Source organism: Dasypus novemcinctus, chromosome 27 (assembly GCF_030445035.2).
Source record: "Dasypus novemcinctus isolate mDasNov1 chromosome 27, mDasNov1.1.hap2, whole genome shotgun sequence".
NCBI lineage: Eukaryota > Metazoa > Chordata > Mammalia > Cingulata > Dasypodidae > Dasypus > Dasypus novemcinctus.
In genome coordinates this window covers 27,197,985-27,216,986 of record NC_080699.1, presented here as the reverse complement: position 1 = coordinate 27,216,986, position 19,002 = coordinate 27,197,985, and the positions used below count along the sequence as shown (strand labels likewise).

Below are 19,002 nucleotides of genomic sequence, written 5' to 3'. Positions count from 1 at the left end.
AGGGGGCACAGGCTTGCTACCTTGACGGTGTTCCGGTCGTTGATGAGGATCTGCTCCTCGTTAATGTAGAAATAGACGGGCGAAATGATGGTGAGGTTGGGGGCCGACCACTTGTCGAAGTTGATGATGAGCTGGAAGGAGATGTCGGGCAGTTTCTGGCAGATGGTGGAGAGCACGAAGGCGCAGTTGGCGGGGAAGCGCAGGAAGGCGCCGTCGAAGGTCCGGAAGACGCCGCCGCCGGCCGCCAGGCAGTAGGAGGTCTTGGTGCTGAAGCAGCCGCGCACCCCGTTGCGCAGCGCGCACTCCTCGTCCGACTTGCACTGCCGCGGGTCGCACTGGATCAGGTTGCGCCGGAAACAGCGGCAGCGCCGCGTGCAGTCGCTGTTCCAGAACAGCTGCTTGGGCTGGAAGAGAGGGGCCGGCTGCATTAATCTCAGACCGTGGTCAGAGCTGGGGACCCCGAGGCCCAGTTCGGCGGGACCCTTCGGCCAGGCGGGGCTAGCCTGTCTTTAACAGGATGGAATTTGCAACAGGGAGCAGTGGGGAGGCTGCTTCCACTCAAACGTTACATCAATTCCAGGTAGCTCAGATGCCAAACAATATGCAATTAGGACTTTATTAGTTTCCATCAAGAATTCGGGAATCTTTATTGCTGGGTTGTAGAATTCATCACAACCAACCTGAATGGGCAGCTGTTAGAGGAGCCAGGTGAAGAAAAAAACTATTGGGTAAAAATTCTTTGATAAGGAATCACACCTCTGATAAGTACCAGTTTCATTTCAAGGATTAACTTTACATTCACTCAAGAATAGTAAGGTGGCCCTTCACATATTAAATATGTCCAAAAAAGAGATGACCCAACTTTTATTTCAACATTTCACAATACTCACCATTCCAAATTTTCCCTCGAATCTAATCTATTTCTAATTTACTGCTGTTGCAAGTACATCCATTTCTACCTGGCCTGAGCACAAGAGATCTAGCAAACAGTGAGGTTCTGTGAAAGGAAACCTTTGGGATCCGACGGCTGCATTTCATAACAGCCCTGCAAACCTAAGCATGTCATCTAGAGGACGTGATTTAACCTCCCAAAGTGTCAGTCCACTATTGCTAAATTGGAGATAATCATTTCTGGAGGCAGGTGTGAAGATTAAATTAAATAAGATGTGTAAAGCACTTCCTGGCAGACAGAGAAGGCACTAAATAAATAGCAGCTGCTGTTGTTATGAAGGAAGGTAACCATTCATTCTTTCAGATGGTAGAGCCACTATAAAAATTATCTGGACTATATCATATCCTCAATTAAAGGCAGCTATTATTTTCCACTTTTCCCCAAAGGGGCAACAATGGGTAGAAACAACTCTACTTAGTGGAGCTTGTACTCTTCATCTTTCACTTGCTATAGACTAAGAATTTCAGGGATCTATTGGGAATTGGTCACAATCATCCAGCTGGACTGTATCATAGTAATGCAGATGGTCTGTGCATTAATTCAATTTTCCAGCACAGTGCTACTCAGAAAAGATGTTCTAATGGCACGAAAGGGCCTTCCACTTTGGCACCGTCACTGTTTTCTGATTTTTTATAGTCTTATCAAAACCCTGGAGAGCAAACACAGTTATGACTCAGACACAGGGGTAATGGATCAAGGGAGAGATCTTCCAGGAAAAGCTTCCTCAATCCAGTGCTCTTCAAGTTACCACTGCTGAGTCTTTCATTCCCAAAGTGAAGTAGTTCCTGGAACCACGTCTCTTTCCTTCCAGACCAATAAGAGTCTGGGTGCCAGCAGCCTCACAAATTGACTTTGTTTCTCTTATCAGATCTACAGAATACTTGAGTGGATGATCTGCCTCTCTGATAAGAAGACAGACATTATATTAGTGGAAAGAGAAAAACCACCTGATGTATGTCGATATGATCAAGGATAAATAAGTCATCTTACAGAACTTGATCAAGGAACGAGCATCGCAGGAAAGTAACTGGGCAGATGCCACTTTCTTCACCTCAATTAGATGTGGCAATGACAGCTGGGTGATTACCCTCCATGCCAAAGGCTAGAGATGTTCTCGCTTTATTTCCAAAGAAATGTGTTGGGTAAACAAGCCTCCAAGCTTGTTAGGATTGTGGCAAGTAGATGTGGATTATTTGTTTTGAGAATTTGCTACTTCCCAGATAGAAGCTGTTGCTCAAACCCACTGACTTTCTGATGACAAGCAGATAATAATGTTTATAGTACTAATAGCCACTGAGAGCTTCATCAAGCCTTTGTGGAGAGTTCCATGGCTTTGATGTGCATCATTTCATTAACATGCCTGGATGTTTTATTTACACAACGTTTCTCAAGAGAATGACGACTGCCCCAACAATAGCAATTGCCAATTATTGAGTACCTACTATGGGCTGGGTACCAGGCTTCGCACTTGGCAGAGATTATATACAACAAACCCAATGGGTTGGCATCATTTTCTGCATGTCATAGATGGGGAAATTGAAGCTCAAAGAAATGGCATGCTTTGCTCAATATCACTCCACCAGGGTGGTGCAGGTAGGGTCAAATCCAGGTCCCATTCCACAGACCATATCGCCACTCAGGATGCCTGTTGAGGAGCACGCATCACACTTGATAGATGGGTACATTTCGCCAAGTCTTTGGCAGGGGAGCAGAATTTGGAGGAATGCTTTTCCACTTTGGAGCCTGGTTATCTCTTCTCCCAGATGGTGAGGAAATGGAATTTATTATTTCCTCCCACATTTCTGCCTTTTCCCTTCAAATAATATTTTTAAGAGCTAACTTCAAAACCCACCTCTTCCAAGAAGTCTTCTTTGTTCAGTTCCACTATATTTCTCTACTTCCTTCCTGCCTTTTTACTATAAAATTTAAAGTATATTTTCCACTGAAAATGAGATTGAGGGTAACTTCCATGTTAATTTTCTTTTGTTTATTCTCAGAATAAAGGCAATTTAGTTATTCTTGAACAAGTCAATACATCTCTGCAAAAAAGAGACATTATTTATTTTTTGCCTAGTTTATTTCCAATTTGGACATTTCAATAGAGTTTTTAAACGCTGCTATTCTTTTTCATTTAAAATTGATTAGTTCTGGAGGGTATTTTTTGCTTGTTGATATGTTGTTGTGCAGTTGGTCTCTTGTTCTTTAAAGAGCATGATTTTTCTCTCCTGAATAGATCTTTAAACTCCTTAAGGCAGGGAACATGCTTTTTCATCCTCTGCAATAGCAAATAACAGATGCTCAATATTTGCAGCTGTTAACTATCTACTTACCAACATAGGGTTTTGATGTCATTTAAACAGAGATTGGGCTTGAGGCAGAACCACGAACAAGACACCTTCTCCAGATACAGCCTTTTCTAGCTTAGTCTTATGGCACATAAAGAAAGATCAAAGACAAAGTCCAAAAAGTAAAACAACTTAGTGAGCTAATGGGTTTTATGGAGCAACACCTATGAAGGCATCTTCATCAGCCCTGTGTTTAAACCCCCCAAAGAGGGAGAAGCTGAAAGCAGGATATGGGGCCACAGCTTTAGGTGGTCCAGACAGCTCTTTGGGAATGACAGGTGGCACATGCGGAGATGGTAATCTTTACTACCTCTCACGGAGCTTCAGGAGCCGGAAGAGGGAAGCCACTCCTCCCAGCCTCAGATTCCATATTTTCCTAATAAAAATGTGCTTAGCGAAGACAGCTAGAATGTCAGATTCATGGCCACCATATTTCCAAACGAGAGCCACATCAGAAGCTTTCAAACTAAGATTAACGGTAGAGGAAATCAGAGGAGTCTGGTGAAGAAACGAACGCAGCTGTGCAAGAGGAGAGGCTGGTTGCTGGAGCTGGGGTGGAGCGGGGGGCTCAGGAGGGGAGAAAGGGAGGTACAGGTGCTTTTCCAGATCTGATACTCGAGCAAGAGGCTCGTGGGACCTTTTTCTTTAATCCTCTGTGACTTCCCCCCACCTCCCTGCAAACAAACACTGCAATTCTTGGTGCTGAAGTGGAAAGATCAGTCGTTTCTGACCAGCCTCTTGGAGGTGGGCAAGGAGGAAAGGGCAGGGCTCGCCTCCGTACCTCGTAATATTTGCCGTCCGAGTAACAGCCGCAGCCGTGGGGCAGGATGCAGCTCTTGCCGTTGAGGACGTAGCCGGGGTCGCACTGGCAGCCCTCCACGCAGTAGTGGTTGCAGTCGCTCTTGAGGCGGATGGCGGCGCAGCGGGGCTGGCACACGCTCACGCAGCTCTCGTAGTGGCTGTTGGGAGGGCAGGTGACGGCTGCAACGCAAGAGACAGAGCCGGGCTTGCACAAGCCAGTGCAAACGCTTTCCCCGGAGTCATTGCTCACCCACGTGGGGAGAGATAGGGATGGAGGGGGCGGTTAAGGGGCACCCCTTGCCTAATGACTGGCCTCTCTGCGTAGGAAGAGCCTCTATCTGACTTGTACTGCTTAAACCATGGGCCCCTGGGCAGGTGGAGGTAGCTGGAGGCTCCTCATATAATTTTCACCCTCTCCTCAGCCTTGTTTTCTGAGATCCTCTAATAGCTGTCACCTCAAACCTACCTCCAACACACATCTAGACCCCAGCTAGGCACCTCACATGATGGCCCTCTGGGGTTCACCTGCCTTTAGGGCCCCACTTACATTGTCCTCCCTTACTCCTGCCCTTCCTCATCCTCCCAGCCAATCCAAATTCCCCATTCTTCAAGTCCCAGGTGACATCCCACCTTCTCTAGAAGTTCCCCCTTACGCCAATGTCAACTCATCTTCACCACAGAACTCCTACAGAACCTTACTCTAAACCAGCAGCTCACAAACAGTGGACCCCCGATACCTCCCTTGTTTGCTTCTAGTACTTTTGCTATTTAACTTTTCACATTAAAAAAAAAAATTATTAATTAATATATTTCTCCCCCTCCCTCCATTGTCTGCTCTCTGTGTCCACTTGCTGTGTGTCTGCTTATATTCTCTTTAGGCAGCTCTGGGAACTGATCCTGGGACCTTCCAGAGTGGGAGAGAGGCGATCGTTCTTTTGCGCCTCCTCAGTTCCCTGATCAGCTTCATCCCTTATTGTCTCTCCTCTGTGTCTCTTTTTGTTGCGTCACCTTGCTGTGCCAGCTCTCCATGTGGGCCAGCACTCTGCATGGGCCAGCTCGCCGCACGGGCCAGTTTGCCTTCACCAGGAGGCCCTGGGCATCGAACTCTGGGCCTTCTATATGGTAGATGGGAGCCCAATTGCTTGAGCCACATCCACTTCCCACTTTTTACATTTAATCTTTGTTCTGTCTGGATTTTATTTTGGAATGAGGAGTAAAAGAGGGATTTAGCTATATTTTTCCTGCTAGTTTGCCATCTGTCCTTTTATGTTAGTGAATATACCTTTTTCCCCAGGGATTTGAAATGATGGCTTTACCATATACTAATGTCCTTTGAGAATTTGGGCCTATTTCTGGACTGTCTCATCTTTCGACTGGTTGGACTTTCTGTCAATGTGCCAGTACTAACTTGTTTTAGTTACTGATGCTCTACAATACATTCTTTAGCATATCAATTTTACTGATATATATTGATAAAACATAAATTTATCCAAAGTATACAATCAATGGTATTCAGTATAATTGCATAGTTTTGCATTCATCACTTCAATAATTTTTAGAGCATTTTCATTATTCCAGTAATAATAATAATAACACTAAAAAACAAAAACCAAACAAAACTCATCGCTTCTCAATCTTTCTGTGCTTCCCCTACTGTATATAGATGCTATTATGTTTCCTTCTCTCTAGTTTATTTGTATTTATATTTTGTAAAAACAGTCCTATATATGCAATAGCACCCATATTCATATTTTACATGAAATTTCACTATGTTAAATAATCCCTTTTACATTTTTTAGCTTTCCTTCTAATAGTATAAATGTCGTTAGGCTTTCCCTTTCATCCACTGTCATATCCGTATAATAGCTCTGCTAGTCACAAACACGGTGATGTGCTCTCACCATTTCCATTCATTTCCAAAGATTTACAAACAATCTTTTAACCAGATCTACACAGATTGACCATCAGCTTTCCATTCTTATCCTCATTGTATTTTCTGGTGACCTACATTCTAATTATTAATTCCATTAGTGTACACAATATAGTTAGTTCATAATATTGCAATCATACATTACTTGTCCTTTTGTGTCTGGCTTGCTTCACTCAACATAATGTCCTTATGGTTCATCCATGTTGTCACATGCTTCACTACTTCATTTCTTCTTCCTGCTGCATAATATTCCATCATGTGCATATACCACAATTTGTTTATCCATTCATCAGTTGATGGACACCTGGGTTGTTTCCACCTTTTGGCAATCATGAATAATGCCGCTATGAACATCAGTGTGCAGATGTCTATTCATGTCGCTGCTCTCAGTTCTTCTGGGTATATACCCAGTAGTGGTATTGCCAGGTCATGTGGCAAGTCTATATCCAGCTTCCTTAGGAACTGCCAAATAGTCTTCCACAGTGCCTATAGCATTCTACATTCCCACCAACAGTGAATAAGCATTCCTGTCTCTCCACATCCTCTCCAACATTTACCATTTTCTGACTTTTTAATAGTGGCCAGTATGTTAGGTGTGAAATGATATCTCACTGTAGTTTTGACTTGCATTTCCCTAATCACTAGTGATGTTGAACATTTTTTCATGTGCTTATTCACCATTTTTATTTCTCCTGTAGACAATTGTCTTTTCAAGTCTTTTGCCCATTTTTTAATTGGGTAGTTTGTCTTTTTATTGTTGAGTTGTATGATCTCTTTGTATATCATGGATATTAAACCCTTAGAGGATATGTGATTGCCAAATATTTTCTCCCATTGAGTCAGCTGCCTTTTCACCCTTTTGACAAAGTCCCTTGTGGTGCAAAAGTGTTTAATTTTGAGGAGGTCAAATTTATCTATTTTTTCTTTTATTGCTTGTACTTTGGGTGTAAGGTTTAAGAAACTACCACCTACCATAACATCTTGAAAATGTTTTCCTACATTTTCTTCTAGGAATTTTATGGTTGCTGCTTTTACATTTAGGTCCTTGATCCATTTTGAGTTAATTTTTATAGAAGGTGTGAGATAGGGGTCCTATTTCTTTCTTGTGGGTATGGCTATCTAGTTCTCCCAGCACTACTTGTTGAATAGACTGTTCTGGTCCAAGTGGGTGGGCTTAACAGCCTTGTCAAAAATCACTTGACTGCAGATGTAAGGGTCTATTTCTGAGTTCTCAATTCAGTTCCATTGGTCAATCTGTCTGTCTTTATGGCAGTACCATGCTGTTTTTGCCACCGTAGCTAATTAATATGCTTTAAAGTTGGAAAGTGAGATTCCTCCAATTTTGTTCTTCTTTTTTAAGACAATTTGGCTATTCTGGGCCTCTTATCCTTCCAACAAATTTGACTATTGGCTTTTCCATTTCTGCAAAAATGGTGGTTGAGATTTTTATTGGGATTGCATTGAATCTGTAAATCAGTTTGGGTAGAATTGACATCTTAATGATATTTAGTCTTCCAATCCATGAACATAGAATGTCCTTCCATTTATTTAAGTCTTCTTTAGTTTTTTTTAGCAATATTCTGTAGTTTTCTAAATGCAGGTCCTTTATGTCCTTGCTTATGTTTATTCCTAAACATTTTATTGGTTTAGTCAATATTATAAAATGGAAATTATTTTCTGATTTCCTCCTCAGATTGCACATTAGTAGTGTACAGAAATGCTATTGATTTTTGCATATTAATCTTGTATCCTGCCATTTTGCTGAACTCTTCTGTTAATTCTAGTAGCTTTGCTGTGGATTTTCTAAATATAGGATCATATCATCACTGAATAGTGCCAGTTTTACTTCTTCCTTTCCTATTTCTTTGGGTGCATTTTATTTCTTTATTAGCCTAATTGCTCTAGCTAGAACTTCTAGCACAATATAGAACAATAATGTTGAAAGTGGGCATCCTTGTCTTGTTCCTGATCTCAGCGGGAAAGCTTTGTCTTCCACTGTTGAGTACAATGCTAGCTGTACGTTTTTCATATATGAACTTTACCATTCTACAATACATTTTAACACCTGGGAAGATGTGCTCCTGATTTAGAGATGCACATTCAGGGATGCCCATCCTATTTCCCCAACTAGACTCTCAACTCCACACTTTTTACTTCTGACTCTTCCATGACACCCAATACTGTGCCAAGAACATGGCAGGTGGTTACCAAACATTCTATTCTTGAAGACAAAATTTCAAATTCCTGATATTGATCTTTTGCTTCTCTCTTCTCCGAAGTGAAGGACTGGGAGCTCTGGGATGATGACTGGCTCACACCTTGATTTCCACTCTGGTCACAAATGAGTCTCTGGCTACGGCCAGTAGACTGACCTAGCATTTGTGCCTGGGGTAGATGGGAGGATGCATGGGTACCCCTGAAAAGCACCACAGGTGTGGGCTTTGGAATCGGATTGACTCTGCCACTAACTAGCAGTGGCCCCTGGGATAGGTTACTTACCCTCTCTACAGCCCCATTTCCTCATCTGTAAAATGGGGATAACTCCCTCAAGTGGTTGTTAAGATACAGTGAGATAAAACTTGTAAAATTTCTTGCACAGCACTTCAATGATAGCTTTTGCTCTTAATAGTAGTAGTTGTAGTCATGGTAGTGATTATTCTTTAAATTATTCAACAAGCATTTATTGGCTCTGCAGAAAAATATGTAAGAAAAACCCTAATTACTGGATTTGAGACCTAGCACCCTGAAGTAGCAAAACCTCTGATAAAAAAGAAACAGGAAAAACGATAACAACCAACCTTCACTGGCCACCTGCCAGGCCTTGGGTGGTCTGGTTCTTAAGACAGTGTCACATTCAATCTCATAGTGGCCCTACACTGGTTGGAAGATGTCCCTCTAAACCTGTTCATGACAGAGCCTTTGCCCTCCACAGTCCCAGGTGGGGTTTCCAGCTCCCCGGGACTCCCTGGCCTGATCAGCACTAGAGAGACAGTCTTGCACAATGGGGAGATCACTGCCTCTGGAGCCACTTGCTGAGTATTCTTGGGAGAGTGGTTTAATTGCTCTGACTTTTTTGTAGGCTTCAGTTTCCTCATCTCAAAGATGGGATTATTAATTGGGCCCACTCAACAGGGTAGCTGCGCGGAATGAATGAGTATGTGCATATCCTATGCTTAGAATAGCGCCTGGCAGCTAGTTTTTAATAAACAAACAAGCAGTTATTTATTATTTTTTTCTCTTATCTAGTTCCTTCTCTTACTGGCCTCTCACCATCTATTACTCTGATGTAAAGTCCTCCGTTAAGGGGCTGAAAGAATGAGGGACTCAGCCAAAGGAATCTTAAGGAGGGGTCAGTAATTAAGACAATTTACCACCCCCTCTCCCCTCTAAGCCTATTTGTTCAACTTAGGTGAAGAGGTTTTCCAAAGCAGTTACAAATAAGATAATTGAGTAATAAATTATCCCATTGACAGGAACAGCCAATATCATTGAGAAACACCAGCCTTCTACGTTGTTACCAATAAAGCACAAGTACAATGGACACTTCTGGTTTAACCCCTTTTTCTCTTGAAAGCATTTCTCGAATCTCAAACAAGAGAGTGTTGAATTGGATTAATCTCAGAAGTTAAAGTCAGGTCAAATATGGTTTCAGAGAAGCTCACGCTCTCTCTCTCTCTCGTCTTTGGTCCTGTCTTGAAGTACCAAGGTAGAGGAAGGCCTAAACCTTCTTGGAAAGGGAATGGCTCTAAGTTTCCTGTTGGCTCTGATGCATCCATCTAGAATTTGCCAGTCAGCGGCTGGTCTAAAGCAGGGATGGTAGCCTAGGCTGAGGATGAGGCAGGACAGACTGGGTAACACTGTAAGTAACAAAATACAGGTCCCATTATTTGTCAAACCTATTGTGGAGAAGGCAAACACTATCTGGACAAAACTTTGAGACGGAGAGACAAAGAGACTGCTAGTAGAGGGGCAGGGGGACAGGAAAGAACCATCTTCCTATCCCTTACCCCTCGCCCAGCTCAGTAGGGGTGGGAGGAGCACCCTCCTTGGAGGTAAGGTTATGGGGTCTGCTAACTCCATTCCTTATCCTTCCCATGACGGACAGAAATTGAGACCCATAAATTGAAGCAGAGTCCAGGTATTCGCCGCCTCTGCAAGATGATTCTCTGCATTCCCCTGTCTGCTGGAGATAGGGCAATATTTTTTGGTATGTACCATGCACCTCCATCCCAGCTACCCCTCAAGCATGGAGCAGCCATGGACATGGTTACAGGTCAAGAGGTAAATTCCCTGTAGTAAGTCTCAACAGGAAGAGGCAGAGTCTCTCTTTCGAAAACCATTTCCCCATCCTGCACCAATTTTAAGCCTCTTGGTCCAGAGCCTGGCTTTCTGATTTAGAGGAAGGCAAGTTCTCTAGCCCAGCTATGCTGACCCCAATGAATGCAGAGAGGCTCTGGCGATTTACCCAGACTCTGACTTTTCGTAGGCGTATTTCTTTTACTGAAGCCACCAGAGACCAGTAAGTCTGGACAGTCACCCCAACTGGCAGCCCGCCCCCACCCTCTTCACCCAGGCACTGAGCCTAGAAAAGGCATTGGCATCTCCCCACTCCCCCCGCCCCCCACAGAGCTCTTCCCGCTCCTCAATCTACATGAATCCAGTCATGTGGAATATAAATGAGCTGTGAACATTCAACCACAATTGTGTTTCTAGTTTTTCATTCAAATCTCCTTTTTCCAAGATGAAATGGGAGTTTATTCTCTGGGAACTCGACTGAATCACTTATTTGGGCTCTGCTTTCAGCACCAATTTGTAGCCTTTTTACATAGTCAGAACTTTTAAGAGAAAGTGGCTGTAGTTAATGAGACAGAGATGGGAAAACAGACCAAAGCAGGTTACCAAAGACCAACAGTGGTTTCTCCTTCCAATATTTTCCTCTTTTGATGTGCTAAATGCAGGCAAATTGTTCCAATAAATGGTTAGTCAGTATAGTGTAGAGATTAAGAGTTTGAGCTTTGGAGGTAGAAGGTCAAATCCTGGCTTTGCCAGTGAGATTGTATGACTTTAGGCAAGTTATTTAACTCCTCTGAGTCTCAGAGTCCCCTGGCTAACTGAACTATTGAGAAGAATGAATGAGATAATATTGATGAAGTGTTTAGCACTGGGCTGGGCTCAAAGCAAGCCATTAATATAACAACAACAGCACTTTGCGCAAATAGAGCGTGCTGTGCATTCAATTGCCTAATTCGATCGTCCTAAAGTTTCTTCTGCAGCATAAATGTTGAAGGCAACCTTATCACTTCTCTATGAAGGGGGAAACTGAGAACCAGGGAGGAAGAATGAATTGCTCCCATGTTACACAGATTCTCAAGGACAGAGCCAAGGCTAGAATCCAGGAACTCTAATTCCTTTTCTAATGCTCTTGACATTCCGCTCTGTTAAGTGCAAAGACTGACACATGACATATATGAATCAAACTGAATAACATATTTGGAAAATGAATGTAAATTATTGGCACCACGATGGGCTCGTGAGGTCCCAGAATTTACTAACTACTAACCAACTAACCAACTGATCCATTAGTCTCATGTTAGCATTTTACTGAGTCCAAATGCCATGCATGGAGCTCTGCATGATCTTACTGCATCCACAGAGGAACCCATGAAATAAGTGGTATTAACCCCACTTTGGAGATGAGGCTCTGGGGGCCCTGGGAGCCTACATATCTTATTTCGGGTAACAAACCCAATTCCAAGGTGCATATCCTGAAACTGCTCCACTCGATTCGCTCTGAATTCTATGGAGTGGGGACACTGGCCTCCCCATACCGATCAAGGATAAGGGGAAGATGGAAGGAGAGGGGCGGGGGGGAAGGACTCACAGCAAGACGTGTAATTCCTCCAGCCGGTCACTGCGATTCCCTGGGTCTGGCAGGTGCTGGCGTAGTTCTGCAGCCAGCTGCAGGCGGTCTGCGCCACGCCGCCATCGATGCAAGAGTCAAATAGGCAGTTCTTGTAGAAGAAGGCGGGGTTGACCTTGCTGTGACACTTGGCAAAGCCAGCGTTCTGGTTGGGGATCAGGCCGCACAGCTGCTGGACCTTGGAGAAGCCCTCGACCTTGGCACAGGTGGGGCAGCGGTCCCCGCAGCCGACCTGGCAGAAGGTGTCCCTCTTCACCCAGCTCTGCCCAAACTCACTGACGCTAGATGCCAGCAGGCCCATGGGCATCTCCAGGTCGTCGTCAGGGTTGCCGTTGTAGCGGCCGCAGAGGCCGTGCGTGCGGTTCTGCATACTCCGCGGGATGGTGACCGACAGGAAGGTCTTCCAGTCGTACACCACCTTCAGGCCAAAATCGGTCTCCACCACCACGTGGAAGCCGAAGGAAAAGATATTTATTTTCCCTTGTCCCAGCTTCAGGGGCAGATAGAGCCGTTCATTGTTGACCTGTAAGAGAAAGAGGCTGAGTGGACACACAGAGTTGGCGCGGAGGTTTCTTGGTCCTTGGAGGGACTCGTGGCTCGAGAGCAGGCCCAGAGGGGGCTAAGCAGGTTGAGTGCAATGCTCTGCATTGAGCGCTGTGTATGGCAGCCGACTATTATTATTAGGAACTGAGCAGACTTAAATGACTATCTTTTGTATACTAATACACCTATTTACTTCAGTGCCTTCTGTTTACATAGCATTATTTCCCCCCAGGAGTTCAACTTGTTTTCTCCAAGTAATGAAAGGGTAATAAGAATTCAATTAAAGTTTAGACTCAAATGCCAAAGCCTGAAACTCCTGTGTTTCTATTTCCGACTCTACTCTGGATTTATTGTAAGCAGTCCCAACGTATTAATTCCTTCGGGATTTTTTTCCTCCCCCCCGAGAGGATGAATTGATTTGCTGTTTCCCCTGCCAGGATGCCATTCGTCACCCGTCAACATCCCTGCAGACCCTACGCAAACGGCGCCTCTTCTGTGAAGCAAGAGTCTCCGAGCCCATGGTCAGAATTAATCAGCCCCTCGCCTGGGCAGCGAGACCACATTGCTTAAACTGCGCCTGTATTGTCTCCACCTTGGGCCAAGGTCAAGCACACGTTCAGCTGTGTGGTTCAAGCACACATCACAGCCTGCCTTAGGTTATGGTGGCTTGTATAAATTTCTGCATCTCCTGCACCTGGAGGGCAGGCACCACGTTTTCCTGAGCTTTAAATCCCCCTGCCCCTGGCAGCCAGCACAATGCTTCACTCGGAGAAGGCACTTGACACTTGTTTCCTTCCATCTAGTTTAAATTCAAACAACAGGGAAATCCCTTAACGTTGAACTCTGGGACTGCCCTGCCCTTGAACTATTTTGATTCAAGGCTGGGTTAGTACATGGTGTAACTAGAGATTCCCTGCTCTTTGAGAACTGCGGTGAAGCTGAGGAGAGCTGATCTTTCATGTGGGAGAAGTAGGGCTGCCTCTGGGGTGTATTAAGATTGCTCTCTGAGCAGAAATGCCTTCCCTCTGCGCCACTTCGTCTCTCTCCTCCCCTATCCTCCTGCTACTGCCCTAGCGCTAACTCTCATCATCTTGACCACTGAAGAATCTCCTGTCACCCCCGTTCCAGAATCACCCCTCTGCTCCATTGGCGCACTGCTGCCAAGCTGACATTTTAAAACCCTCTCCATGCTTTGAGCAAAGTATCTGACATCCTTAGCACAACGCTTGGGCTCTCCAGGAGCCAGCCCCACTGCTCAGGCTCCACCCGCTTGCTTCTGTCCCTCCAGCAGTTCCAATGGATTGCAGTCCCCCAGATGAGCCGACTTGTATCATTCCAGCCAGTCACGTTCCATCCTGTTCTCTGCAAGTGTGGTGGATGCTTCTGGTGTCCTGCCCAGATCTGCCTCACCCCCAATGTTTGACCACTGTGACCATGGGCTAATACAATGCACAGATGACCTTGGGGGATGGGAGCCTCTTTGCCTAGGAGGTAATGACCCTCCTGCCCCCATCTCATGGGCACTGAAGGGCAACCCTCAGCCTGTGCCAGCCGACCCAAGTCCAGGTAGATCAGACTGAAGCTGGGCTCCAGCTGAGGCACATCCTTGCTGAGCACTCTTACCCTGCCCTGTGTGGTTTCCCTCACTTACAGAGACTCCTCATCTCAGACTCTGCTTCTAGAGAACTTACCTGCCTTTGCTCCTTATCCTCACTTTCCCACCAGGCAAAACTCAACTATCTCCTCTTCCATGAATGTTCTCCTAGGCAGAAGTCATTCATTCACCCAGTAAACATTAATTTGGTACAACCGTGTGCCAGGTGCTGTGCTGAATCCTGGGATAGAACCCAGAGTCTTTTCTCTTGGAGCTCAGAAGCAAGTGGCAGAGACCAGGGCATAAATAGATAATATTACTATTACTGCTAAAAGCAATGATCGAGATAAATAGAGGCATATGCACCAGACTCAGCCTGGAGACAGAATTAGAGATTCCTGCAGAATATGTTGTCCATCCCTAGCCCTAAAGGATGGGTCAGTGCTGGCCAAAACGGTATGAGAGCAAAGAAACGGGAATTTCAAGAAAAGGGCACAGCATGGGAAAAGCACCAGAGGAGAGAGAAGAGAGAGAAAGCATGCTAAATATGAAGAATTATAGCAATTTAGTGCTGCTGGAGCATACAATGTGACCTTGGAAGTGGTGGGAGATGAAGATGGAGAGGTGGGAGGGCCTGGAGCAGAGCCTTGCATGCACTGACACCCATGGCAGAGTCACTCTGAGATAAAGTCTGAAAAATACCCATTCATTTTGCAAGAAAGCAGTCACCCATGGCCTTAACAGGAGCATTTTGGTGGAATGATGAAGCCAGAAATCAGATGGCAGAATTAAATAGTATATAGGAGATATGGAAGCAGAGTTTGCACAGAAAGGAAAAGCAAGAGATTAGATAGAAGCAAGTAGAGAATTAGGGTCAAAGTTGGTTTTAGAATGCTTTAGAATGTGCATGTTTATGGGCTGAAGAGGAGGAATTCAGAGAGGATGACAGATGGGCAAGGGCCCTGAGAAGGTAAAAGGAGATGGGGTTAAGGTGCAGGTGGAGAGCAGCTTTGGGAAGGAGAAGGGATGCTCTTTGCCTATCCTGGAAGAGGACGGCGGGTCGCTGGGTGGCAGGGTGCATGGAGGGTGGGATGAGGAGGGAAAGCTTGCCTGATGTTCTCAACCAGGAGCCCCAGAGACACGGTGACAGAATGCAGAAGCACAAGTCAAGGGAAGATGTAGGGGCATCTGACCTGCCTTCAAGGCTCACAGCTGCTAAACTAAAAGCTGTGCCCTCAAAGGCTTCTGTGTGTCCACTTGCTTTTCATCCTAAATTTCCCTACAGTCTTTATTTTTGGTTCCTGGGGTATCACACAGGAAACAGTACCTTGGGGAGGCAATATAATCGGACTAAAGCTAAAGGCTTGCAAATTCTATCATTGCCAAGGAGAACCCTGAGAAAGGAATACAACACCCCCCGCCCCCCCAATTCATTCTGTGGACTGGGTTTCTCTCCACTTTGGAAGCCCCATGGATCCCACCTCCATTCCACCACTACTGCCCTGGCTCTCCTCGTGTGTGAGAAATGGATTTAGAGAGGGAGGCATGGGAGAGAAGGTCAGAGAGAAAGGAAGAGGTTGGTATGGAAACGGAGCTTGATGGTGGAGGAGGAAGCTGTGGAGGAGGAAAAGGCAGAGATGAAAGGGGGTGAGTGTGGGGAAATGTATTCAAAGTATTTAAGTATTAGAAATAAGACAGATTGGATTTTTAGTAGAGTTTTCCTTTCAACCACTGGCCCTGGTCCACTTCAACATCCTCTTCCGCTGCCACCCTCAGTCTCCCACTTTGTGTTCTCCGGTAGGAACTTTGGAGGTGTCCCCATACCCCTTGCTTTGGTACCCCTCTGGGCCTTCACTGATGCTTCCTTTTCTTAAAATGCCCTTCCCTCACTCTCAGCCTGGCTGACTTGCTCCTTCAGGGCCCAGTTCTAGCTTATCTCCAGGAAGCCCTCCCTGATAGGCCTCCAGGTTGGATTAGGCAACCCCCTCTGTGCTCTCACCACCCTTCTGTGCATAAATTCCTTGTGGCACTTCATGTTATATTGACATTATTTGTTGACATGCCTGTTTCTCTCACTAGACTCTGAGTTCTCTTAGGACAGAAGCCACCTTTGATTCATCCTTTTACCCCAGGGCTTGATACAGCACAGGTATCACTACAAGCTTGTCAGAATGAATGGCTACAGTGATGCTCAAAACCTCACTCTTCTTTCCTGGCCACGGGAACAGCCATAAGTGATGAAGAAACAGGGGACTGGCCATGAGGGTCCTGCCAACCTTCCCCTTGGCTGGAACCACGGGGTTCTTGGCTGTGTTGGACCCTGGGGAAGATGGCAGGAGAGAGCTTGAGTAAGGCTGAGCCATGGCTACTGTACTGTGCCTGGGAGTGGCTGGTTTTGTCACTCACCCCCATAACCCCACCTGGGATGGAGATGATGATTTCTGTTTTCCTTAGCATAGTGGATTTTCTCATATTCTGTGGGGCTGCTTAGTGCAGGGAAAGGGCAGGGTCATAGAGAGGCCCTGTGTCCCAAGGAATCACTGCCACATTATCCTCTGGTTCTTAAAGCCCCTGGTCGAATGCCCCAGCCATGACCTGGGGCTCTGGGCTATATTCTGTCCTGCTGCTCGGTTCACACTGTCATTCTGATGGCCATTATTCCTCAGGCTTGGGGAGAGCTGGTGACTAATAATAACATCATGGGAAAAACAAATGCAAATCATTCAGTAGGCAGATCCTGCCATGCATATTAATAATTCAAAGTAATTGCCCAATCTATCCCCCAGGCCCTCAAAAGGAAAGGACCTTCATTGCATCCTGAACTTTGTCTTGCTGTCAGCGATTTAAATACCATATACCCTTCCCAGGCCAGGCACTCAGGACATCCAGTTGGCTTGGAAAGAAGGGCTCTTCCAAGAGGTCTGCCTGCCCTTTAGTCAATTCCTCCTTAAGGTCCATGGCCCTCTAACTATCCACTCCATCTCCAACTCAGAAGGGGGAAGACACTGGTCAGGTTGTTGCCATGAAAGCATCTCATGAGATTGGAAAAGGACACATGCTTGGAAGGTGAGCTGACCTGCTAGGGGTTTAGCCTTAATGAAGGAAGGGAGGGAAATGCCTAGAGGGAGTGGAAATCCTTTACCAGAGAAAAGAGAGAAAGGACAGCATTAAAAAAGAATAAGTGGATTTGGGGATCCAGTGATTTCTATGTGGAAGAAGTCAGAAAACAACACACGCAGCCTCAGATATCTACAGACTTAGATGCCCAGAGCAGGTAACCCAAGGCAGAGAATGCTAGTTCACAGCAAACCTATGAACAGAGTATATTTAAATAAAGAATAAACCTGTAAGGTGGAAAGGTAGAAGAGCGTTGAATGTCAAGGAGGTAAGTAGCTGCGAACATTTACAAAGCTAATGGTGGAAATCCATCCGATGAGGCAAAAAGGAGAGAAGGCCAACGATGACGCCAGCCACACAGACAAAGTGATTGCTTCGTTTCTTTTAACATGTGATGAAAGTAGAATAGAGGAAAGTTATTGTAATGGGCATCTTTGACTGTCCAGACACCTGCAGGAAATCTTATGAGGCTAAAATGCAAAGCATCTGATACATTCCTAACTTGCCTCAGAGGCAATTTAATCTCCTTAGCTTCCAAGATAGCTGAAGAAGTGACCAGCAGCAAAATGAAAATGACAGGGACCTTGGAAGAAAGGGGTTATGATGTCGTCTCACTTACTCATTCGGCCAAATGTTTTGAGTGCCACCGTGTGCAAACATAACAATGAATTATGGATGGCCCCTTCCCTCAAGAAACCCATGATTAATATCAAGGGAGTTAGACATGTACATCACGAAAAAATACAACACAGCTAAGGCAGTAATGGCTACAGGAATAAACTATTACGAGAAGCAAAGAGGGAAACAAGAAGAACAATGGGCCTAGTGAGACAAGTACCTTAGATGCTAAGAAGGCAGATTTTCCAAAAACTATGAAAAGACAACCATTCAAGAAGCTTAGGAGCCTCTCTTTGTCAGGGAAGGAGTTAAGGAAATCCCAAGAAAGGAAAGAAGTCAGTGTCGCTGCCCAGGGAACTCTTTACTAACAGCCTGGGCTCTTAAAGAGGAAGGTATATAAGATGCAAGATGGATAAATTATGCCACAGGTCCGGGAGTATAATGCAAAGAAGGCCAAGACTCTAAAGCAGCTGCTCCGAAATGCCGAAGGCATTGCTAGTGGTTTAAGTTGTGTTCAGAGTGAGGCATTGGCCGGGGAACAGACGGACCTGCTGCAGGGGCTGGTGCTGTCAGGCTGGATGGCAGGGAGAACGTGGACTCCTTGATCCACGTTGTCCGAGGGAATTCTCCAGGGATAGAAGAGTAGAAAAGGGCAAGAAGAAGGAACTGAAGGCCAGGTGGGTAAGGGGAGCATGGAAGAGCTTCTGAGGCCTTCAAGTGTGGGCCTGGGACCCTGTGGGAAGCAGCAGTGAAGAATGGAGGAGGGGGAGGGGAGGAGGCGGCTTAGGACACTCATAGCGCTTCTAGGGGCCTCACCTGTGCTAGGCATGTGCCCTCTTCTACAGGTGAAGCGTGTGAGCTAGGAGGATAGGGGCTGCCCAAGGCCACACTGCAGGAACCCCAGCTGGGATTCGAACCCAGGTCTGTGCTCTCCAAAGTCTGTGCTCACTCCAATATAAAAGATACCATTTCGAGAGCTAGTTCTGCTCTTAATTAGGTGCCCGTGGCTTGGGCAATCATTTTTCTCTCTGAGCCTCAGTTTTCTGCTTTGTAAGAGTAACAGAAGATTGCCACGCCCTCTGCTCTAACGTTCTCTGGTTTTTCCTTGGACTTCAGGCCAGCCCAAGTCAGCTTCAGCCCGATGTGCTGGTCCAAGACCCCATCTCAGGCCTGTACCTGGCC

The 19,002-nt window shown here is 45.5% G+C and overlaps 1 protein-coding gene across 1 annotated transcript in view; it reads right to left on the bottom strand.

The window, feature by feature from the left end:
* The window catches only part of TECTA (tectorin alpha), a 150,638-nt gene that overhangs the window by 19,482 nt on the left and 112,154 nt on the right, over window positions 1-19,002 (bottom strand). Inside the window, exons 18-20 of the mRNA XM_012525555.4 lie at window positions 11,910-12,471; window positions 4,079-4,278; window positions 21-404 (exon numbers count right to left, since the gene is read on the bottom strand). Of these exons, the coding sequence (XP_012381009.2) occupies window positions 21-404; window positions 4,079-4,278; window positions 11,910-12,471 (1,146 nt within the window). The remainder of the gene's footprint in view (window positions 1-20; window positions 405-4,078; window positions 4,279-11,909; window positions 12,472-19,002) is intronic.